The sequence below is a fragment of the Gymnogyps californianus genome, chromosome 4 (genome assembly GCF_018139145.2).
Source record: "Gymnogyps californianus isolate 813 chromosome 4, ASM1813914v2, whole genome shotgun sequence".
Taxonomy (NCBI): Eukaryota; Metazoa; Chordata; class Aves; order Accipitriformes; family Cathartidae; genus Gymnogyps; species Gymnogyps californianus.
In genome coordinates, this window is record NC_059474.1 from 28,176,735 (window position 1) to 28,201,086 (window position 24,352).

Here is a 24,352-nt window from a genome sequence, read left to right on the forward strand (position 1 = left end):
CGGCACCGCCCTCGCGGGGCGGGGCGGGGAGGAGGATGAGGAGGAGCTCTGACCACATCCGCCGCCGCCGGGGAGTGCTTCCGGCGCGTGAGGGGCTGCGTTCGGCGGGGCCGCCGCTCGTGTCCGCCTCGTGTCGTGGAAATCACCCTCCTCCCGCGCGTGGGGCGGGTTGCTAGGCGACGCCGGAGCGGGCCCGCGCGGGCAGCGCGAGAAGGGAAGGAAGGGAAGGGAAGGGAAGGGAGGGAAGGGGAGAGGAGAGAGTGGCGGCTGAGGAGCCGTTAGGGAGCCGTTGGGGAACCGTTAGGGCCGGGCCGGCGCGGCGGTGAGGGTAGCGGAGCGTAGGCGGGCTGCGATGGGGGCTGAGGCTGCCGAGCGCCCCTCCGCGCTGTGAGGGTGTGAGCCCAGCCCCGAGCGCCATGGCTCTCGCCGGCAGGACGGCGATGTGGTGGGCCCGGCTGCGGAGCCCCTGCCCCGCTGCCGCCCCGCTCTGCCTTCCGCCCTGGCTGCCCGCGGGGCCCGTGGCGTGCGAGCGGCTCTACAGCTCCCACGGCAAGGTGAGTCCGCAGGGCTGCCCAGGAGGGATGGGGGGCGGGGAGTTTCGCCTGCCCGAAGTTGGCCTGCAGCGAGTCCCCAAAGGCGGCGGTCCTGCGTGTAGAAAGTGGCCTTTCCGGACAGGCGATGTCATCCTGGAGTAGCCATTTCCCGCTGCAGGGGCGTTTGCGTCCCCTTGGCCGTAGGAGGACTTGCCGTTCCAAGCCGAGGCATGCTTGCAAGGAACACGGCAGATAATGCTGCTTAATGCTCTGTAATGATGCTAGCTAAGAACTCCGGGCTTGCTTTCTTCTCTGCCTGGCCCGGTGCTGCCACGCATAGCCTGTGTAAGAGAGATGAGCTTTGTGTCTCTCTAAAATCGGCGACCAGAGTTTTTCAGTAAAGTGTTACTGATTGCTATGAGGGGCCTCCTGGTTCCTGATGCTGAAAGCTTTGAAAAGCAAGCCAGTTTTCTTCAAAATGTCGTATTACTTGGAACGGGCAGGAATAAAACAAAATTTTTTTAGTGTTGGACCCTTCTGTGTGTGAACCAAGGAAGTCAGGCTGGTTTTCTGCGTTTTTTTAATGTAGCCAAGATAACTGTTACCCGTAGCTTCCTTTTCCACAATCTGCTTGCTCCTTATGATAAGGTCACTGCTACCTGAGCTGCTAGGTAATGTTGCTGTATTCTTAATCATGCTTGTGAAGAATGGTGTCCTTAGTGGTCCCCTGAATCCAATTTTTTTAATCCTTAAGTTTAGTATTTTAACAAACTTGAAACCGTTTTAAGTTTTCTAACTCCCTGTACGCATAAGAACATAGTACCTTTCACAACACTTTCCAGCATACTTACTGATTATTCAGAGTAATAAATAAATATATGGCTAAAATGAAATGCTAGCATTTTAAACACTGATGACAGTTTAAGTTTTTATATCTCTGTTCAACCTATGCATCTTCTAGAGAAGGGAGTTAATTCTTTTTTAAAGGCCAAGTCATATTGTACATAGAGACTGTAACCATGGTTTATGAAAATAAATTTCTGTTTTTCAGGAAAAAATAGATACGTCGATGTATCCTATTGAAAGAATTAGAAACTTCAGTATTATAGCTCACGTAGATCATGGCAAAAGTACACTAGCAGACAGATTGCTGGAAATGACAGGTAAGTGTTCTCATTTTATACTACCTTTTCTTGAGATGATGTGTAAGTTTCTGTACCTTTGATTATTACTAAAATTTTTAATATCTTTGCTCTTCTAGTGCCAGGTTGCTTGTGCTTTCAGGCTGCCGGTTGTGTAGTGTTACAGATGTACCGTCTTTGTGGTTAAGATCTGCCTACAAGTAGGGGTAAAGAAGTCTGTAATTCACTCAAGGAAGTATGTATTTTGGAAGGAGACTGAAAAGGAGTGTACTTCTTTGTTCAGGATGCTACTCCTGTAATTCCTGACCAATTGTCCATTAGACTAATACACAGCAAGTTTATGATGTTTACTGCCAGTGTTTGGGGTGGACAGAAGGGGACTGTCATGACCTAGGAATTCTGGACAGAGTCGTTTTCAAAAGTGTTATTGAAACAGGGAGGAACTTCCGCTGCTTGGACTTAGATGAAAGTAATGATATGTCGTCTTGTGAGCAAACCATAAACAACTGCCTTTCAGGGTGGTGAAGCTCACTGGTACTGAACCTGATATGATGCTGCATAGTAAGTTTTAGAAACGTACAGCCGTATGTTGATTTAGATTTAGTGTGTAGAATAACTGCTAGTAATTAAGTGTAAATACCATGGCTTCTCAGCTGCTATATAGACTTGCTTTTTCCTTCACTCTAAGTATTGGTGAAGTTGTGTTACTTTCATCTTCAGAGGTATTTATTTTGCCCTCATCGGAGTGCTTCTTGGACTTCAGTGTTTTTTATTTCTCTGTTATTGTTGAGGATAAGGAAAACTATCCCCCTTTAAAGTGAAAGTGAGAAACAGAAATGCTAAGGGATCTTCATAACTATAAGTGACTCTGAAACTAGGCTTTCCTTGGAAGGGAGAGACAGAGGTTGCCTTAGAGGGTTCTCTAAGGTAAGCTGTAAAGGAATTGCTGTATCTCCCAAGAGGAGACTAATTTCAGGGCAGAGCTTAAATTAGCTACTCAGAAATACCCTTTGGAAGAGTCTTGCTTTTCTTATTTGAGGGGTGAGCAAAACAAACCTGGAAGAGAAGCTTTTGATCAAAGTTACTCTTTATGATTACCTGATATGTGTCACTATGGGCAATTTTACCTGATGCCTGTGATAGAATGGAGTTTTGAATTCAGGTCTGTTGAGCTCTATGATAATGCTCTTCTCGCACTTGAGATTGGCACTGGTTGGAGCCGTGGGCCGTAGAGCTGCTCTCCAGTGATAGGAGGTGAAGTTTCTTTAAACATCAAAATTATTTAGCATGGAATGGAATCTTTGCTACTTCTTAATCTCTGATTTAGATTTACGTGATGTTTTGTATCCTTCTTATTCAGTGAAGTATTTTATGTAACTTCATATGTAAAAATTTATTTAACAAATGTTAGAGAGTTGAAGCATAGTTTTATTTTTAAATGAAAAACTAAGTTTAGCTTAATCAGATGGAAAAGCTTCATTTGCAGCTGCAAGTCCCATGTTCTCCTGGTTAATGGCATTTCCAAGAATTACTTATTTTGAGAGCTAATGTACTAAATGAGGTAATAAAACTTTTTTTTTTTTTATCTTAGGAACAATTGCTAAAACTGACCGTAATAAACAAGTGCTGGATAAACTGCAAGTGGAACGCGAAAGAGGAATTACAGTTAAAGCACAATCTGCATCTCTCTTTTACAATCATGAAGGAGTAAACTACCTCTTAAATCTTATTGACACGCCAGTAAGTTAAGTATGAACAGTGTTTAAATCACACAAAGCTAAATGTCTTTATATTTAAAAGTAGGAGATTTCTGGCTTCTTGTGTTTATTCAATTTTTTTTTTGTAAGAATTGTGAACATATATACAAATGAAAACATCATAATATAGAAATCTTTGCAAAAGACTCTAGAAATACCTGAAATTGTAAACATTTATTTTCTCCACAGGGCCACGTAGATTTCAGCTATGAAGTATCACGATCACTGTCTGCCTGTCAAGGTGTCATACTTGTAGTGGATGCAAATGAGGTGGAGTTCTTAGTTCTTGTTTTCTACTTAGAATTTCAGCAATTTCTTTAAGCAAGCTAGAGAGAAGATCAGTTGTTTGGGTTTTTTTTTTTTTTTGTTTTTTGTTTTTTGTTTGGGTTTTTTTTCCCCCATCAGTGTTTTTGCCCCTGATCTATTTCCATAAAAGTATTACATTGCAGAAGAGGAGTAACGGGAGTTTTAAAAAAACTCTAGAGACAAATACTTGTGTGTTTATAGATACTGCAGTTCCATGACATAGCAATAAAAGCACAGGATTAATGAAGAATCAGATACTACTTTTTTAGAGTATGAACTTTGCAAATGGCAGTCTGGAGAACTATTAGCTATAGTACTAACCCATTTGAGCACCTTCAGTTTCTTGTTGGAAAGCTTGACAATTCATTCAACCAACCACACTGTCGGTTATAACTAATTGCTGTTGTGTTTTTGATTGTCTATAATACAAACTGATACTGGCAACATTAAAGCTAAAGGACACTATAAGCCAAACGTGAATAAATTTATTCTGGAAACTTGAGAAGTTTTATATCCACTAGATTAATGGGTGCTTGACTGATCTTTCAGGAGAAGCAGGAGAGTGAGGGAGTAAAATGTTTGTAAGGTGATACTCTCTTAAATTTACAGACAGTCTATACTAGGAGGGAAGTGAAATTAGAGATCTTAGTTGTACTTTTATTTGTACAGTGCTAGCAACATTTTAAAGAATCAGTTAACAGACTAGAATATGAGGATTATGGGATCATGATTTTAAATATTAACACATTCTCACAAAGTATTTTGATAATTTTCTCTATGGCATATTTATGATTGGATTGTACAAGGGTCAAATGAATGCTACTTTTTTCCTTGTTACTGAAAAAAGCCCCAACAACTAACTAACTTTCAATGATTATGAACACTTGCTCCTTTCCAGCTTGATGGGCAAGCAGACTTCTTAAGTAAGCTTCGGTAATAAATATGTTTTTTAAATGTGCTGATGTTTTTATATGTAATGTGTATGTATTTTTTGATGTCATATTTAAATATTACGTGATTATTTGGTATTCTGTATTTGCCTTTCAGTCAGAATGCTTACAAGCTCAACTTTTTCACTATAATTGCTAATGTTTCTCCTGCCAGCCTGAATTCTGGAGGTAACTTTCAAGATTTAGGTCTTGCATTCTCTTTTTAAAAAATGTTCTTTGCTGCTTCTTTACATTGCCTAAAAAGTTAGGCCCATATATCCATAGTGAATATCCCCGTATAAGTAATTTTCTACTTGATCTGTTGTAAACAAAGGGGAAGACAAGTAACTTTTTTTTTTCCTTCTCTTCCCCCTCATCCCCCTTTCTGCCCTCTCTGGTCCAATTGTGATATTAGGCTTTATACTCTCATTCATTAGCATCTCTGTCTCTTTGTTTTCCCTCATCTGGTACTTGGATCTGGAAGGTAATCTTCCTTTTTTTTCTAATCAGAGCTGTTCTTTTGCCATCCTTTTGAAAGAAATGTGAGGTACAAATCTTATAATTTGTTTTCTTTTTTGAAAATAACTGTAAGGTAAGTTGAAGGTATGTTCCTGCCCTCTGGAGTAATTACAGTCTTATTACTGTGATAAACATCCCTTTTTCTTTGTCTTAGTCCATTTCTGAATAGTTTGTTGTGGACAAAGAATCTGTTTTTTGAGGTACCTGTTATGATCTTGGCTATTCAGAAATAAATAACATACACAAAAATATGTACTTGGCGAATAATGTATGCATAATACTGTGTTATCTATAAATAATTCCGTGTAAGTGATAACACATACAGCATTATTAGTTTGTCTACTTACATTCAGATTATGAGAAATGATAATTAGGAATGTTGTTTTCTTTCTCAGCGCTGTGTATAATCAATAACCTTTACTTATTTTCCATCCCCTAAATGAAGGAGTGGATAGAATAGCAAAGTAATCTTATTGTATAATATGCCTAAAAAAAAAAACAAAAACAAAACTCAGGAAGATTCCATGTTAAACTTTTTTATTGCTTATTTTCTAGGGTATTCAGGCTCAGACAGTGGCAAACTTCTATCTTGCTTTTGAAGCACAGCTTGCAATAATTCCTGTCATAAATAAGGTAATAAAGGTTTTAGAGTTTCATATTATATAGTTGGGTTGTTTAAATGTGTAGAAGATTGATACGAAATGTATCCTCAAATAGAAGTATATAATGAAAAAATAACTAGAATGTAATAAGAACTTTGTGTATTTGCTGTCTGTTTAATATTTTATAGTAACTGCTGGGAACTTCAGTTCTTATTTCATGAAATACATGTAGAAGCATTTTACAAGCAGCACTGAAAAATTATTATTGGAGTCTGTATGATTAATCCAGGTCAGAAGCATTGTATAAATTGTATCTTGATAAGGAAATCTGAACCAATTATAGTTTGGAAACAAAATAAGCTTGAAGCAAACAAGGGCTATGGTATGAAAAACAACTGACCACTTAGGTAATACTCAGTACTGTGTATTTTATCCTAATGAGAACAAGCTGAAGCTGTGGCATTCCAGGCTTTCAGATTGACTCGATGTTAAATACAGGTGAGAATGTTTAGCTGGTATGGGCATTTGGGCATGAATGGCCAGAAAGGTGCAGATTAACCTACATGTGCTCTGCCATGCTCCAAGCAGGCTGGTTGTGATGCGGCTTTTAGACAGCCCCCATAATCCAAGGGGAAATGGTTAGCGACCTGCTACACCAATTAGATACACACAAGTGTATGGGGCCGGATGGGATCCACCCAAGGGTACTGAGGGAGCTGATGGAAGTGCTCACCAAGCCACTTTCCATCATTTATCAGCAGTCCTGGCTAACTGGGGAGGTCCCAGTTGACTGGAAGTTAGGAAATGTGACACCCATCTACAAGAGGGGCCCAAAGGAGAATCCAGGGAACTACAGGCCTGTCAGTCTGACCTTGGTGCCGGGGAAGGACATGGAGCAGATCATCTTGAGTGCCATCACACGGCACGTACAGGACAAACAGGCGATCAGGCCCAGTCAGCATGGGTTTATGAAAGGCAGGTCTTGCTTGACTAACCTGATCTCCTTCTATGACCAGGTGACCCACTTAGTGGATGAGGGAAAGGCTGTGGATGTTGTCTACCTAGACTTTAGTAAAGCCTTTGGCACCATTTCCCAGAGCGTTCTCCTGGAGAAACTGGCTGCTCATGACTTGGACAGGCGTACTCTTCGCTGGGTTAAAAACTGGCTGGATGGCCAGGCCCAAAGAGTGGTGGTGAATGGAGTTGAATCCAGTTGGCAGCTGGTCACAAGTGGTGTTCCTCAGGGCTCAGTATTGGGGCCAGTTCTGTTTAATATCTTTATCTGTGATCTGGATGAGGGGATCGAGTGCACCCTCAGTAAGTTTGCGGATGACACCCAGTTGGGCGGGAGTGTTGATCTTCTTGAGGGAAGGAAGGCTCTACAGAGGGATCTGGACAGGCTGGATCGATGGGCCAAGACCAGTTGTATGAGGTTCAACAAGGCTAAGTGCCGGGTCCTGCGCTTGGGTCACAACAACCCCATGCAATGCTACAGGCTTGGGGAAGAGTGGCTGGAAAGCTGCCTGGCAGAAAAGGACCTGGGGGTGTTGGTTGACAGCTGGCTGAATGTGACCCGGCAGTGTGCCCAGGTGGCCAAGAAGGCCAATAGCATCCTGGCTTGTATCAGAAATAGTGTGGCCCAGCAGGACTGGGAAAGTGATCGTCCCCCTGTACTCGGCACTGGTGAGGCCGCACCTCGAATACTGTGTTCAGGTTTGGGCCCCTCACTACAAGAAAGACATCGAGGTGCTGGAGCGTGTCCAAAGAAGGGCAACAAAGCTGGTGAAGGGTCTAGAGAACAAGTCCCATGAGGAGCGGCTGAGGGAACTGGGGTTGTTTAGCCTGGAGAAAAGAAGGCTCAGAGGAGACCTTGTCACTCTCTACAACTACCTGAAAGGAGGTTGTAGTGAGGTGGGGGTCAGTCTCTTCTCCCAAGTAACAAGCGATAGGACAAGAGGAGATGGCCTCAAGTTGCGCCAGGGGAGGTTTAGGTTGGGTATTAAGGAAAAATTTCTTCACTGAAAGGGTTGTCAAGCACTGGAACAGGCTGGCCAGGGAAGTGGTTGAGTCGTCATCCCTGGAGGTATTTAAAAGATGTGTAGATGTGGCACTTAGGGACATGGCTTAGTGGTGGACTTGGCAGTGTTAGGTTTACAGTTGGACTGGATGATCTTAAGGATCTTTTCCAACCTAAATGATTCTATGATTCTACTAATCTTCCTTTTTGAAATACCAGATTTTTTAACACCTGTGGTTTTCAAATTGGAAATCACACGTGAGCAATTCAGAAGACACTCAGTGTGAGCTTAGGTTGTCTTGTATTTATATGTGTACGCTTGCCTTAGCGATGTATAACTTGTATAATTTCTGTGTCAGTTCTCAGTTGACTATTTAACCTGAGAACACTTAAGACTCCTATCTGTGGATAGGAGGGTGTGTGGATAGGAAGAACTTAGATAATTTGGGATATATGTAACAATACTGTAGCCCATCATAATTTAAAAGCACCAGTTTATGAACATTGGAATTCCTTCCACTTAAAATATTTCTTTCTGGTGAATCTTTGAGTGGGTTTTTACAGAAATAACTTTAAAGGTTCTTGCTATGGTAATCCATATATACCTCCATGTGCTTTAGTGTTTTTTGGTTTTTTTTTTTTTTTGTTAATGATGATACACAGAGGAGATTACATGAGTAGCAGCTCAATATTTAAAAAGTGTAGTCTTAGTTTTAAACAAAATCCAAATGTTGTTTATACAATTTTTGTGGGCTGTATGATTGGAATCACAGGATTAGTTATTGCTCAGCTTAAATTAATTGCTTTTTGTAGCTGTATATTGTGCTTAATGTTTGATCCTATAAACAGTATAGGTAGCACTTATGTTTTCGAATTACTTTGTAAAATAAAGATTTTTACCAGCTCTTGGACAAAGGTGTTTTGCCTAATGAACCTGAAGTCAAGCAAGGAAAACTTTTTCTAAAATGAATCTTGATTAAGATCTTTTCCTGAAGACATCCAGTATTTACTCATAAATACATAAAGGTTCCTTGACTTGTATATTTGGAAGCTACAGTGCTGGATCGTATGGAAGACGTGGTTGCCTGTATATTTAGCAGTTTGTTGTTTTTCAGATTGACTTGAAGAATGCAGACCCTGAAAGAGTTGAAAAACAAATTGAGAAGCTGTTTGATATCCCTGTAGATGAATGTGTAAGGGTAAGATCTCTTCAAGTTTTATAACATGGCTGATTGTATAACTATATCTACTTTGTAGCTAATGAAAGACATGTACACGTAGTAGATCAACAGGGTGTCATCTGTCTGCCTGTCTTTGTCTGACATACATGAATTTTTTTAAAGATTGTCTCCTGGTAAACAAGAGTGGAGAACATACTTCTCGGTTAAAAATTCTAGTATGTCTTGATGAATGGCATCAGATTTTATTTCTCATTGTGGGTCCATAAATTGTTTTCATTTTTACCATAACAATAATTGCCATTCAGGAGGGAAAAAAATTTTACAGAATAATTTATAATCAAATAAGCATTTCATAGTAATAGCATTCTAAAGTGTGCTTCAGAGTGCTTTTATGGGTAGTATTATCTGTGGCCACCAAAACTGTCTAAGTAAACTTGACACTATTTAATAGATACTGAATGAGTGTAAAACACATCTTATAAAATTGTTGTTGTACTTGTTTTAGATTTCTGCTAAACAAGGAACAAATGTTGAAAAAGTTCTTCAAAAGGTCATTGAGAAGATTCCACCGTAAGTCTGTATTTAATTATGATACCTTGTAATGTTAATTAGGAAACCATGAGTTGCATGTATACAGTATTGGCAGTAGTTTTGCACTTAATTTTCATCTGATTTAAAGTTAATACGTTATAAAGCGATGTGAGAGAAATCTAATGTTGGAGCTGGTTAAGTCAGTTTCAAATTGCAAATCAGAGAAAATGACACCAGATTTGAGATGCCTTTTAAAAAATGAATGTGTGAATATCAGCAGAGAAGAATTCTTCATTGTTAAGAAGTGGGAGAGGAAAATTCATTCAGTCTGAAATGAAAGATGAGAGGTGAACCACTAAAGGTGATACTTTTATGACTGTTTGTATAGCTTCCGTAAAACTCAAGTGTTTGAGGATGTGTGCTGTCCTTTTGGACATTGCATTGTTAAAATGATAAAGGCAATTGAAATCTGCTTTCATAGAGATTTCAAATCATAGAGTTTCATTCATTCAGAAACTGAATAGAGTTTCATATCCTGAACCCAACCTTTAAAATAGACTTTTATCTAAGAACTTGATGACATAGCTGCTAAATTACAGTTGTTTCAATCAGCATATTGCTTTTCATTCTTTTTCCCTACTATTAGCTAATAATTGTAGTCCTCGTATTAATTAATACTTACAGTTAAAAAAAACACAATGAAAATGTGAGATTAGGTTTCTATGACAGATGGCAAAACCAAAATATCAGTGGACTTTTTTTTAAACTCAGCTGTTGGAAGGTAACTCTTGAATTTTTGTTGTCCTCCATAATACGATATTTTAAGTATCAGTTTCACCTGTTGTGAAATGGGTGTGATGGATATGTGTTTGGTTTTGTTCTGTTTGTACTCCTATTGCACATGGAGGAAATAAAATGTGAAGATTTGCTGCACAATACATAGTGAAACACTGAAATTATGTCTGGTATGTGTTTACTGAAAATTACTCGGTAGTTTTATCTGTATTAATATGAAAGTTTTTGGGGTGGGAGTGCTTGCTCATTCAATATTGAATGAAAAACACACTGCTTAATATATTGTTCTCTATTTTTTTTTGTGACAGACCCCAATGTAATCCTGCTGATCCATTGAAAGCCTTAGTGTTTGATTCTACCTTTGACCACTACCGAGGTGTCATAGCTAACATTGCACTCTTTGGTGGGGAGATTCAGAAAGGGCATAAAATTGTGTCTGCACACACACAGAAAAGATACGAAGTTAATGAAGTTGGAATTCTGACTCCAAATGAACAGCCAACGCATAAGCTGTAAGTAAAAATTTCTTACAGTGGAACAAATCATAAATTGGTGTAAGATACAAAATCCTGCATTTCTGTTTGATTTTTGCTTTGAGTGGTAAAGGCTGGGAGATGTCTGGGGTTTTTGTTCTTTAGTGGTGGGATTTTTTATGATTATTATTTGTAATTTAATGCTCAATGTCAGTCGTCTTCATTTTGGGCATGCTGAGGCAGAAGCTTTTGAGGACTGCTTTTTGGGCACTGATAGGGGGAGGAAGCCATTCTATCATCTGTAGTACTTGGAACATCTGGACAGCTAGTTTTTTTTAAGACTAGCATTTGATACTCTTATTCAGCTGTCCAATTTATTTCTAGGAACTACCTTGTTTGAGAGTGGAAGGGAATGGGGCTTCATCTTAGTTATTGCTGCAGCGTATTTTGAGGGTGGAAAACTTAAAATCCATGAATGCAACAGCTTCCAGAAACTGGCTCCTCATGGCAGCAGTGGGAAGAAAATCAGGTACTTAGAATTAGTGGAGAAGCCTTATCAGTTTGCATCCAAGTATGTGTTAATGACTTTCTTGGGAGATTCTCAGTGAGACTACCTTACTATGTGTGGTGGGTTGAACCCAGCCAGCAACTAAGCACCCAACCAGCCACTTGCTCACACGCTCAACCCCAGTGGGATGGAGGAGAGCAAAAGTGAGGAAAGACTCATGGGTCAAGTGAAGGAAATAAGTGAAGGAAAAAGAAGAGAAATAAAAACAAGTGATGCAAAGGCAATCAATTACTCACCAGCTCACACAAGCAGACCGATGCCCTGCTAGTCTACAAGTAATGGCCACCTTGGAAAGGCTACACTTTTTTTTTTTAATTGCCAAGCATGACGTTATATGTCATGCAATATCCCTTTGGTCAGTTTGGGTCCTCTGTCCTGGCTTTGTCACCTCCCAGCCTCTTGCCCACCTCTAGCCTGTTTGCTGGGGGGGCAGAGTGAGAAACAGATAAAGCATTCACGCTGTGCAAGCACTATTCAGCAATAGCTAAAACATTGGTGTATTATCAACACCGTTTTAGTCACAAATTTAAAATGCAGCACCATACGGGGCTGCTAGAAGAAAGTTAACTCCATTCCAGCCAAAACCAGTACACTGTGTTTTACTCTTTATCTACCATGGGTTCGTCTCCTAACAGCGTTATGTGCTGATGGACGGCATTTGTCTGTTGTTTCTGCCACTTACTATATGAAGCTTGCTGTGCTGGCAGCTGGATACTGTTCTGGTTCTGTCTTAGATCCCTGAGAACTTCCCTCTAGCTCCAGCTTTCAAACTGGGAGTAGCACAGAATTCAAAATCCAGAACCATAAATGTACTGTTGAACTCTTAACAGAAATAGAGCTACTTGAGTCAACAGATAGTTTGTCCCTTGAGACAAAGTTCAGAACTCAGAGGAGAAACAACTTAAATCTGGCTTATGGGCTTCTGGGGGGGGTGGGTATGATTTATTTGAATTTCTGAATGAGCTAAGTCAAGTGGGAAAAATAGTGGAAATACTGATGCTGCCAAGAAGCATGTCCATATAATGCCAATTTTATTTAGATATGCTGGACAGGTGGGCTACCTGATTGCTGGAATGAAAGAAGTAACAGAAGCCCAAATAGGAGACACCTTGTTTTTGTATAAACAGCCAGTGGAGCCTTTGTCTGGCTTTAAGTCAGCGAAGCCAATGGTTTTTGCAGGTGAGGATTAAACTGATATAAAGTGGAATTACTTCGTTCCAGTAACAAGAGAGCTATTAGAGCTTTTAAAAGAACATACATGTATATTAAGAGTTGTGAGGATTGGAATTTTAGCAAAGGTAAGCTAAAGAGGCATGTCATTTATATAGCTTTGTGTAATTTTCCCTGTGACTTAACAGACAGGATTAGTAATAGTTGCAGACTGGTTTTATATGAATACAAGACTAACATGTATTTTTAGCCATGATTATTGCTTCTAATGCCAGTAAACTCTTGATAGCTGGAAAAGGAGGGTTGAGGCTTTAAAAAAGTAAGTCCATTTTTGGCAATTCTTCATCTAGATAATCAGGTTTCCATAACTATTGTGATTTTTTTTTTTCTTTTACAAATTAGCAGCTGTTTCTTTTTCATTAAACATGGTAAACTGCCAAAGCTAATATTCAGAATGATTCTGTAAAATATTTGACTTTTTAAGCTTATATAGTTCTGTTGAGCTGTTTCCACCAGGTTCAGTAACTACTACAAATACTATGGACGATGGCTTTAGAAAGAAATAAATTCTGGAAATCACTTTCTAGACTTGTTGTGAGGGAATGTGTAAAACTCACTTGAACTGTCTCGTGGAGATTAGGTGGTCTGTCAGTGAATGTAGAAAAGCGTAATCCTGTAAATAACGTTTTTTGTATGCACGTGTTGCCTCTTGGTGTAGAGCAATCAACATTTTCCGAACACGTAGTGATGTGAAAAGTGATACAGTAGAATATATTTCAGGTAGTAATTATACAGACAGCTGCTTTTATTACTTTCAAAAAATACAGAAAAATTTGCAACTTTATTAGATGTGGCACTTCTGGGTTTTTTTTGCTGCTCACTCTTACCTTTGAAGGAACATCTCAGTGAAATTTGTCTGCTTATTCAGTTATGCTTAAGCTATATGTTTACACTGCAGCCCTGCAAAACAGTGGTTATACTCAATTGTGTGTCTTCCACAACTGTGAAGGATTAGATGAGTACAGTATCCCTACCATTACAGTTTGAATGTTAATTCCTGTTTTTATGAGGTAATCTAAAACTTTATTGCATTTTAACTAATTTTGGGGGGAAAAAAAGAAAGAAAAAAATTCCTTATATTGTTTTTCACATTTTGAAGTTGGAACAGCAAGCAAGCTATTTCTGATCTTATTACTGTGTTCACTGTAAGAGGCATGTTTGAAAGCTAAGTACACACTAGATAAAGCTCTCTATCACATCAATTCTATCTAATATGTTTTGACAGGAATGTATCCTGTAGATCAAACAGAATATAATAATCTCAAAAGTGCTTTGGAAAGGCTGACATTGAATGACTCCAGTGTAACTGTTCATCGTGACAGTAGCCTTGCCTTAGGAGCTGGATGGAGGTGAGGCTTTTATACTGCTTTCGGTTTTGGAATGGTTCATAAATTGAGAACGCAAGTTTAAGTCAACTGAAGGTTGAATTAAAATGAATTCAAGATTAGGAGCTTTAATTTAAATTAATGATAGGTAAAGATCAAAAGCATTTGATTTTCTTACGTTCTGTATTTGAGCAGAGTATGCAATTTGTTGTGATTGATAGTTTTTGTTTTTGAAGACTCATACTATTCAACTGTAGGATCACTTGGAGATTGTTCGCTGTGCCTGCTATTGCCAGACTAGCAGTGTAAACATGCTGGAGGGGAGGAAAAAAAAAAAAAAAAAAACCACTGTGAAATTCCAGGGGATATACAAATACTTTGACCAACAGGATATTTTTTTCCCAGGTTGGGTTTCCTTGGTCTTTTACATATGGAAGTTTTTAATCAACGTTTGGAGCAAGAGTATAACATGTCTGTTATTTTGACTGTACCTACGGTTCCATATAAAGCTATTCTTTCCTCAGCAAAGTTGATAAAGGTATGTTAACTTTATTACAGCTTTATGTAAATGGCAGCTTAAAAGCCTCCTATAGTAAACATCTACACTTTTTTTTTGATGTAGACTAGTACTTTATTTTATGGTAAACATTAGAAATACCAATATTTATCTTAAAACTTTTTAAATGGATTTTTTTAAGAATGTTAACTTTCCTCCCCCTTTCCATTTCAAGCACTCTCTTTTTATGTCTTATACCTGTCCTTGAAAATGGGAATAAAGGACACATTTCTTACTGTATTCGTTTAAGTGCATACTGACTAGACTGAGTTTAAAGCAGGTGAAATAATCTTCCAGGTTTTACCAGTCAGAAACATTAACTTTTTTAGGAATAGCTTGTAATGCTACTGTAGACTGGCAGAGCCCGGTGAAGACAAGTGAGTTTTTGATCACAGTGAAATAGGCATGTGCAAACTTCATTGAATTGGGTGCAAAAAAATTACTGTGCTTGAGTTTGAGAGAGAGGTGGACTTACGAGCACCTGCTGAAAGAAGGCTGCAAATAGGCTGGCTCATTATTATGCAACATGTACCTCTAAACACTACAGAAAATCTGTAAATTCCAAACATCTTGTATAAGAAAGGTTGCTGTACTTGCAAGGTGTAAGGCATAGACCCTTTTTCTCTCCAGTTGTTTTGGTTTCTTCCTTAGGCAGTGTAGCAGCTATGAATGAAGTAGTTGATACCTTTGGTGCGTAAGTGATTCTGGATTGCTGATGTGGGACACTGTTTTCAAACAGTGCTGGAAGTTGGGTCATTGTTCAAGAACACTGCCTTGTCAGTGGAAGTGATATAATCACTTGCTTTGGTATGTGCGGGAGGTTGTATGTACGTGATAAGAAGCATGACCTTCCTTTTATTCTTACTTCAGAAGGATAACTCCAGCCCCTATCGGGATGTTGGACTACAAGAAATAGGTAATGAAAGCACTTGCACAGGAATAGGAAAATTTAATTTCTAAGCCCACTTCAGCCTGTAAGGGAGCCTGAACCCAAAGTTCTATTTAGAGAAGAATGTCCCCATCACCAGACTGCAGAATACTTGGAGCAGGTCTTTTGTTGAAGCTGTGCCTTATACCTTATAGGATCAGGATGGAGTAAGAAGGATGATCCTTGCTCTACAGGCAAGAGAGAGATGGAAAGATGAACAGAAAGGCTTTTTTATTTCTGTGGATAACCCTAGGTTGTAGTCCTAGTTCTAAGCACTTCTGTTTAAAATTCATGGGATAAAATGCTTAAAAAACCATTTTCCTAGTGAAAGTAATTCCTATAATCTTTCTATATAATAATATTTAAAGGTACACTGATCAGGAACTTCTGTATGTGATGTAGAAATCTCTTAAAATTGTGCTTGGTATAAATTTGAGTTGCGTAATTTACAAGTGTTTCCAAGCAGTTGAAACATTTTTTTAGCATTTTTTCAATGCTGTTTTTGTCTCCTTTCCTATTCAGTCTACTTATTTGTAAAATTACAGTATCTGTTTTGTTTGTTTGTTTCAGGAGTATGGTAAAGCAGAGATTACTATTATCAACCCTGCTCAGTTTCCTGATAAACTTTCAGTGTCTGAATATTTAGAGCCAACTGTTCTTGGTACTATTGTAACACCTCATGAATATATTGGGAAAATAATTGCTTTGTGTCAGGTTGGTATATAGTTTTAGTTTTGTCATTTGCATTTTTAAGCTCTTCATATCATACTTAAAGTGAAGATACCAGATAGTAAGATACTAGATATTAGTCCTTAAATAGTATCTCTGACAGTAATCATTAAAACATTTTTTTTTCAAGAGTATTTAAACTTTTTATGTGTAAAATTACTTCTGAACTACAAAATCCTTATAGTGAAAGTTAGTGATGAAGCTCAGTGACAATAAAGTACCTAGTCAAGCATCCTGTACTAGACAAATTCATAGCTACTTCTGTTTTCCTGAAAGAATGGGATCTGCAGCAGGGGAATAAGATCTGTTGTTTTTTAGAAGTATATTTATGGAAATACAACTTCTGTCAACACTTTACTGAGGCTTCATATATGTTTTCAGTACTCCACTGGAGTACATTTGTGACAGTGATGGCCAAACACATTTCCCTGAGTGTATTTGGAATACTTTTAACTAAAAATGTTTTAACTGCCATGCATATTGTCTTTATATAATTTCTTACAATATTTTTCTTAGCTTTTAACATTTCAAAATACATAATACAAAAGAGTACAGTACTTGTATGTCAGTACAGTGGAGTATAAGATCTATTAAAAAGAATTCCTAAAATAACTTTAAGAACACCCTGCTGGCAGGAAAGATGAGCCTGCGAGTCCTACTGTGTAATAGTCCTATGTATGTGAAAATCTTAATTTCAGTGAGATTTTTATGGACAAATAATTTTACATTTAAAAGGCAGCAGTAAGCAGAGGCTGTTAAGGATTTCAGAAATTCAGCTTTTAGAGAGGATAGACTTGAATCATTTGTCCAGTTAGGTTACAACTACTTCATTTATGATGGTGCTGCAATTTCTTCTGGGACTTCAGCAAACTACCAATAAGAAAGTTACTTTGGGGCTTGAAGTACGGGAGTTCTCTTGTGTAACTGGATAGCTGTTTATTTTAATTTGCTTTGTATTTATTTGTAGAAAACTTCTGTCAAGGGGAACTGAAACAATTTTTATTTGTCTAGGATCGTAGGGCAGTCCAGAAGGATATGTTGTACATTGATGAAAGCAGGGTTATGCTAAAATACCTCTTTCCACTGAATGAAATTGTGGTGGATTTTTATGATGCACTTAAGTCTCTGTCTTCTGGTTACGCAAGGTAACTACCTCCTTTGTACCCCCTTCCCCTTGCCCCCACCCTGGACCCTGAGGGGGTAACGATCTGAGGGAAGATATGGAAGGGACACAAGTGAAGAATATTCTTTTATGATGGTGCTGCAAATCGAGTCTTAATTCACCTTTAATGAATTAGACTTACTGTGAAAATTGATGGAAATACATCTGAAAACCACTAAAAGCGCATCACTACCTAATAATCATTTTCTTTGGTGATGCATGTATTTTTCAAGTGTGACATATAAAGCAGCACTTGCTGATCTAGATGAGTAAGATCTAGATGGTTCTTACTTGTCTGAAGTGACAATGAGCATTTTCTATCAAAGGAATCACTAAAAATTTACTTATTACTGTATTGTCTCTTGGTGGAAAAGGGAAGACAACCACATACTGATTCTTTAAAGCTAGTAAAAAGCAGTAAACTATCTTGCTTTATTATTGGAATAAAGTAAGTCTGTATTTTGAGACAAAATGTTCTGTGGGTGGATTCTATAAATTCAGAGGCTAGAACAATGCTCAACTGGTTGTGAAGAGCCTTTGTGAGTTTAATGGAAGGGAAAATGTTGCATGGCAGATGGGCTTATGCCACAGGCGGCTCAATAGCTCTTACAAACCTGATGTGCAGAGGTGGTGTTAGTAAGATAGTTCCTGTTAACAGGAACTGGTATACCTAATTACATTATTCATTGTATAAGCATAAAAATGAATTTTATTGAAGGCCTGAATTTGGTTTGAGTTTGTGTTTTCTTAAATATGCCTTATAAAGGTAAGGTAAGATGTGTTTTGCCCGGGTTTGTGTATATTTGAAGTAGAAGCATAAGCAAAAGTGGGGAGGCGAGAAGGACAGGTAGAAGAAACAGGGGGATGGAGATTTTGAATTTTCTCTCAGGATCTAGCTCTCCAGCTAGATAAAAAACAATCTATTTATCAAGAAGCTATCTCATTAGCAGAATTGTGCTGGGTTTCCTTTGATTCAGGTGTGATTGCAAACAATGTTGCATTGTCTTATTTCTTGATATTTATTTCCTGACTCCCTAATGTTGCTTGTGTATTTAATGCTCTCAATGATCATACTTCTGTTACATGAATCTATTCACACAACTATGGTTTATCTAAGCCAATTAAAATAGAAGTACTTCCAGATACTCTCAAAGGATTCTTTTCCCTGCTCTGTTCTGATATTTCAGATCTTACCAGATTAGTGGTATTAGCATTCTCCACATTTATACTTACATACAAGATATATATTAAAAAAATACATATATCTCTGCATCTCCTCCATTTTAAGAACTCTTGCAAACTGACACACAGGCAGCAAGGCCTGTACCTACCAAAGGAGAAATATGGTTTGGAAATGAAGAGGAAAACGTGGTTGTCAGAGAGAATGATAATAGGGGTCGTATAAAAAGTCTGTCAAACGAGAGGATGAAAAGAAAACAATCCAGTGTTAGTGTTTGATTTGTGTGACATCAAGGATGTTTACTGTTCAAAAGCTGTGTTGAAGGGTTCTGTTGCCTGGAGCTTTAAGGAACTTTCAGCTGATAGAGAAGCAGTGTTTGAATAAACTCTTTAAGAGATTGCAGTAAGAAAGTAGATTTTTGATTGATTTACCTTGCTTAGTAGCTGGAAGACAGGATGATGTCTTCTGCTGCCTTGGAAATGAGATTTACCTGCAGTAAACTTCTAGTCCAGTCTTGCATAAGGCAGACATACTGAGAGACTATTAAAAACTGTGCTCCTATGTTAATAAAAAATTTGTGTTTTATTAAGAAATGTGTCTAAACTATAAAATTTATGGAACAAAGAGTGCAGAATATAATTTTTACAAAATCATCGCTAACTTTTAAACTCCTTTTGTTTAGTTTTGATTATGAAGATTCAGGATACCAGGCAGCAGACCTTATCAAAATGGATATTCTTCTAAATGGAAATCCAGTTGAAGAACTGGCAACAATCGTACACAAGTAGGTTGACTGGATTCTCTATTCCAAAGAAATAAGACTTCCTATTAATATACAATGAAAATATACATATGTATCACTAATATATGACAAATAGTATGAAAATAGCATTGAGGATTTCACCACATCGCCACCTTTGGAGATGATCTGAAAAAGAGAGGCATTTAAGTGCTAGATATACTCTTGTGGTAATGTAGGGCAGGGAGGAAAAGGAAATGCAAAATACCAGTATTTTAAGGAGCTGGAAAAATTTAAATACAGACCAGTCTAGGAGATGCCAGACGAATTGTTTGTGGCACTTATTTACTACTGAAAAACTGAAAAAAATTGGATTTTATGCTCCCAATAATTCCTGTTCTGTAGAAGTTTGTTGTTATCTTGTCTCCAGCCAGAGTACCAGGAGAAAGTAAATATTTACTGGATGTAATTACCTCAGAAATTTTTTACTAAAATGATTCAGTTTCCATAAGTTTCTCCGGAATTACTGGTTTGCTGGTGAGAATAATGCCTTCATGTTTCCAGCCTCTCCTCTTGCTTTCTTCTCAAAAAGTCTTTATAAGGCTCTCTTCTGTAACTTCAGCATCCCTTTCTGGTAATCCTGAGATCAACTTTTTCAGGGTTTTGTTTTGGTTTGGTTTTGTCCTTCTTAAAATACTAACTTGTAGTTGCTAAAAATTTGTATGTTTTCATATTTTTTACATAACTGCAATCCCGAAATCCTTGGAATTCCGTAACTTCAGAAGGTCAACATAGGAAAATGGAACCCTTTGTTTGTTTGGAAAGATCATGGGGCTAGAGTGGAATAACACTCTCATATACATTTGCTACTTAATGTGTTTTTCATAAATATGCAGTGTTTAGCAATCTACCTGCATCTCTTACTTTGAAAAGATGCAAAATGGAGTGGCCAACCTTGCAAAAGTTAGTTATTGCGTTAACATGTGTTTCTTGATCAATTTAGCTTGCACCCCTGAACTGTTTCACTCACTGAAACTAATGATAGCATTTCTTCTAGCTTTAGATTACAGATTATTTTAACTTCTAGTCAGCATTCATTCTGCTCCTGCTTCAGTTATTCTCAAAGTCCTCTCACTGTAAATAGACTACATCTGTCTATATAAAAAGAATTAATCTGAATTATGTTTATAAAGAATTACTGAGATTACTGTAAGCTCAGTATTAAGCTAGCCATTATTATTTGTCCTAATTATACAAATAAATGTGTGTATCTTCTAAAACTGTAATGCTTAATGAACATTACTTAAGTACTTCATCCTTAAACTGTTTGCTTTATACAGGTAGCAAGGAGTCACATTGTTGCTACATGAAAACATGTAAAACTATTTTCAGCTGTATGTTGCTTTCTGAAAACACTGGTGACTTTCTTTTTCAGTGATAAGGCATATGCTACTGGTAAATTCCTGTGTGAACGTTTAAAAGATGCTATACCTAGACAGTTGTTTGAAATAGCCATCCAGGCTGCTATTGGCAAGAAAATCATTGCAAGAGAAACGTAAGTGAAGTCCTTCTGTTTCCTTTTTTTTTTCTGTAAGACTTCTAATGTCTTACTTAAATAGTTTCATACATTGTAGTACTCTGATTTTACTGTAAAGTTGTATTTTTCTTGTATATGCTACTAGACCTCTGGGGGGAAAAAAATACATTTGAGCTGTGACTATGACTAAGGACTTTGTATAAATTTAATTGAAAAAAATGTATTTTTATTTTAAATTGCTTGTGATCAGCATTGCACTTAGTGGGTAGAGTATAACTTGCAACAGCCATGTGTCCACTTCCTCTTTGGCAGTGGGAAAAAGTTTCTTACTACCGAAAAAAATCAGCTAGTTGTGGAATAGTTTTATCTCTGGGAGAGTCAGCAAAAAAAAAAAACCTGAACTGTGCTGTTCCAAAGGAAATATGTTGCAAGCTGAACATACAACTATTTCTTAGCAGCACTCGCTTCTTTTAGAGCAAACTGCTTCCTTGATGTTGTGTTTCTTCTCACATTTTTGCTGTTGCTGTTTAAAGAGGATTTAAATTGTGGTAAAAGAATTAAAGGTAGGGATCCAAGCAGAGGTGCCATAAGAATTTGTGTGTACGTATCTATCTACACATATATAACACTTACTGTGAATCGTAGCAGAAATCCTAGATAAAAAGGCAAGATTGTAATTTTTATGTACATATTATACACCCTAGGATATATTTCTAAAGTTGAGAAATGTGAATTAAGTCTTCTGTTTAGAACTTCGTCTTCTGTATACAAAATAGGAAAATGTCATGATTCCAGTGCATCTTACAAAACTAGTAGAAAAATGCTTAACATTTTGACAACTCAGTATTTAGCTTCACATATAGATGTTCTAATGTGTTAATGTATATATGTTGTTTTATTTTACAGGCTGAAAGCTTACAGAAAAAATGTTGTGGCAAAATGTGTAGGTATTTTTTTCATTTTTTGATATTTCTGATGTATGTAAACCTAAGAGTCCTGCTAACGTGATAGGCCTATCTTTTCCTAGAAACTCAGCAAAGACTTGTTCTGCTTGTGCTCCTAAGTGTCAATGGAATATTAAGATACTTTTAAGCTTTTATTTTTAAAATTCAACTCATCTAACCTCTAGTTGCATCTTACAGTAAGAGTGGATCAGAAAGAGTAATGGCTTTTTCAAAATCACACACTTAGAGTGAACTCAACAGTATGTCTGTGTTCATTCCTGTCTCTACCATTTTCTAATAGTTGTAGACATACAGTAAGTGTACGTGTGTGTGTGTGTACACACACACATACGTGGAACTTCACATTTCCTAAATTGTGTTTTTTTCAGGTGATTTAAGACACTATAAAAGTGCTTCTTTAGAGACTTGATTGTGATTAGACCTTTACTTGGGTTTTCAGTAATACATCATGATAAGGCCTTAAATATGCAGTAGTTGACTATCAACAAGACTCGACAAAGCTATAGGAAAAACGTGACGCCTCTTATCTTGTATTTAACTCTCTGAAGCGAACATGTTGGAAAAAATTAAACAAGTGTTCCTTTCTTACAACTATGACAGAATTCTTCTGCTAGGCACATACGTGGGATGGTGTTTGTTCAACATTGTGCAAGGGTTCAGTTAATTTATCTAGATGTAAGCAGCTAGTGCTAGTCAAGATGCCACAGTGTATCTGAGCTGGCATCCTGCTGCCAGGGGATTTGGATATCCTATCCAAGGGATTTGGATATCCTATAGGTTGTGTCTAATGTCAGCCAAGCTTATGTGAATGTATTTATTTAGGTAACTGAACTCAGCCCTCAGTTGCCTGAATGAACATGCTTACTTGCTCCCTTGTTCTTTTTAACTAGTGGCCTTTTGGCATAACTAGTTGGAGTATAAAATAATCTTTTGTCGTAATATAAATAGCCTTTCTGACTATTTTTAAGCCCTTGAGTTTAGTGTTGCTGAAATGTACTGTAGTTGCACTTCAGCTTACTAAAATATTTTTCCTTTTCATAGTATGGTGGAGACATTACAAGAAGAATGAAACTTTTGAAGAGGCAGGCAGAAGGGAAGAAGTTGATGAGAAAAATTGGCAACGTGGAAGTACCGAGAGATGCCTTTATACGTGTTTTAAAGAGACAAACTGACAAATAGAGATCAGTGACATGCAGCTGATTAGTCTCAACTTTTTGTAGACAGCAGCATAATGAGCTAATGTGTAATTTATCACTGTGAGAGGGAACATGTTTGACTTTAAATGGTGTAAATTAAATATATGTGGGAACATAAATTGAAAGGACTATGTACTTGAAATGTACAGATACTTGTAGATTATTATGAAATTAAAGTTACCTAATTTGACTTGACTGAATCTAAAAGTTTTCATTGTATTGTTTTTCATTGTATTTCATTGTTTTCATACTTTTAACACTTAAATTTTAACATAATTATGTTTTATTTTTGCATTGCAAGTCTTTATATGAGAGAACAGGAACAATGTGGCAAAAAGTTTATAAAAAAAATTGAAAGGTATGTATAGACAAACTGCTGTGGGGTTTTTTTGTTTTTTTTTTGTTTGTTTTTTTTTTTAAGTTTGAACTGTTGCCACAAAAATATCAAGCTGCTTCCTGTTTTACTTCATAAAGTTGCTGTTCTCAGGAAATCATGATGATGCTGGGAAGTCACATCGGGAAAAACTAATAATGACTTTTTTTAATGTACCACACTATTTATTTTAAACTTGTTAAAGTGTGTCAGTTTACCATTAACATAGCTAGGCTGTATTAATCTCCAAAGAAATTGTAAGTTTTAATATATTAAACCACAAGATATGGAACTGCTCCACCAATAAGACGAATTCAGGCCTTAAAGAATTCCTTTGGCACAAAGGTTTGGTTAGAATGTGTCTTGGTGTACTTGTTGAAGTCTTACTTACGTTGTTCACATACTAAAGTTTGTCAGTGAGTTCTCACTTGAAAGCTCTAGTTAAGTGTGCTTAATATAAGCTGTTGCTTATGGCAGTGCAAACAAAGCAATCATTAACACACATTAACGACCATGCTATATACTGTGTTTACAACTGCATGCCCACCTCCAAAAGCTTTTAAGCTGCTTTTATTTTTTAGATCTTCAGGGACTAACCTGGGTCTTCACAGATCGTCATTTCTTGTTACTAAATGTATCTGAGAGAACAAATTGCTAGTAATACCTACTAAAGTACTCAATCACCAGGAAAGCTGCTCTTAAATTTAGGCTTGTAACTACAGTTTGAGATTGATTAATCATGAGCCAGTTCTTTTATTTCAACCTGAGTACAAGGATAAATTGGGAGAATCCTTGGAGGGATGCAATAGAACTGGACACCTTCAGAGGTCCCTTTCAACCTCTATTACTCTCAGTCTACAGAAAAAGGAGGGAGGGAATTCTGATACTTCAGTGGTTTGTGGATTGTTGGGTCTTTTGTTGTGGGGTTTTTTTTATTTGAAGCTGTTTCAGCTATACTGAAAAACCAAAGATCTGCATGTGAAGAAGGTATCCCATATCTCTAATAAAGGTACAGAAGCTGCTGCTACTACTGCTGATCCTGAAGAAAGGAAAGATGCTAGGATAAAGCTCTCTATCAT

At 37.6% G+C, this 24,352-nt stretch overlaps 1 protein-coding gene across 2 annotated transcripts; it reads left to right on the plus strand.

Annotated features, from left to right (window-relative positions):
* Positions 1–359: 359 nt before the first annotated feature.
* Positions 360–23,095, plus strand: GUF1 (GTP binding elongation factor GUF1). 2 transcript variants are annotated; one of them, XM_050896319.1, is made up of 17 exons: positions 360–554; positions 1,585–1,696; positions 3,267–3,415; positions 3,622–3,702; positions 5,742–5,819; positions 8,921–9,004; positions 9,492–9,556; positions 10,621–10,824; positions 12,393–12,532; positions 13,809–13,932; positions 14,314–14,446; positions 15,963–16,106; positions 17,133–17,266; positions 19,146–19,247; positions 20,638–20,757; positions 21,646–21,682; positions 22,746–23,095. In XM_050896319.1, the coding sequence occupies exons 1-17, from the start codon at positions 417–419 to the stop codon at positions 22,881–22,883; spliced, it is 1,983 nt and encodes a 660-aa protein (XP_050752276.1). In that variant the 5' UTR covers positions 360–416; the 3' UTR covers positions 22,884–23,095. The 2 variants fall into 2 exon arrangements, with proteins under 2 accessions (XP_050752276.1, XP_050752277.1); XM_050896320.1 differs by lacking the exons at positions 360–554; positions 1,585–1,696; positions 3,267–3,415; ... (3 more) ...; positions 9,492–9,556; positions 10,621–10,824 and adding an exon at positions 11,192–11,314.
* The last annotated feature ends 1,257 nt before the right edge of the window (positions 23,096–24,352 follow it).

What these genes read in the sequence shown, in the direction of transcription:
- GUF1 (XM_050896319.1), top strand. Translation starts at nt 417, where the DNA reads ATGGCTCTCGCCGGCAGGACGGCGATGTGGTGGGCCCGGCTGCGGAGC. An exon ending in TAAATCTTATTGACACGCCA is followed by an intron (nt 3,416 to 3,621) that starts GTAAGTTAAGTA and finishes TTTTCTCCACAG; the next exon opens with GGCCACGTAGATTTCAGCTA. An exon ending in TTGTAGTGGATGCAAATGAG is followed by an intron (nt 3,703 to 5,741) that starts GTGGAGTTCTTA and finishes CTTATTTTCTAG; the next exon opens with GGTATTCAGGCTCAGACAGT.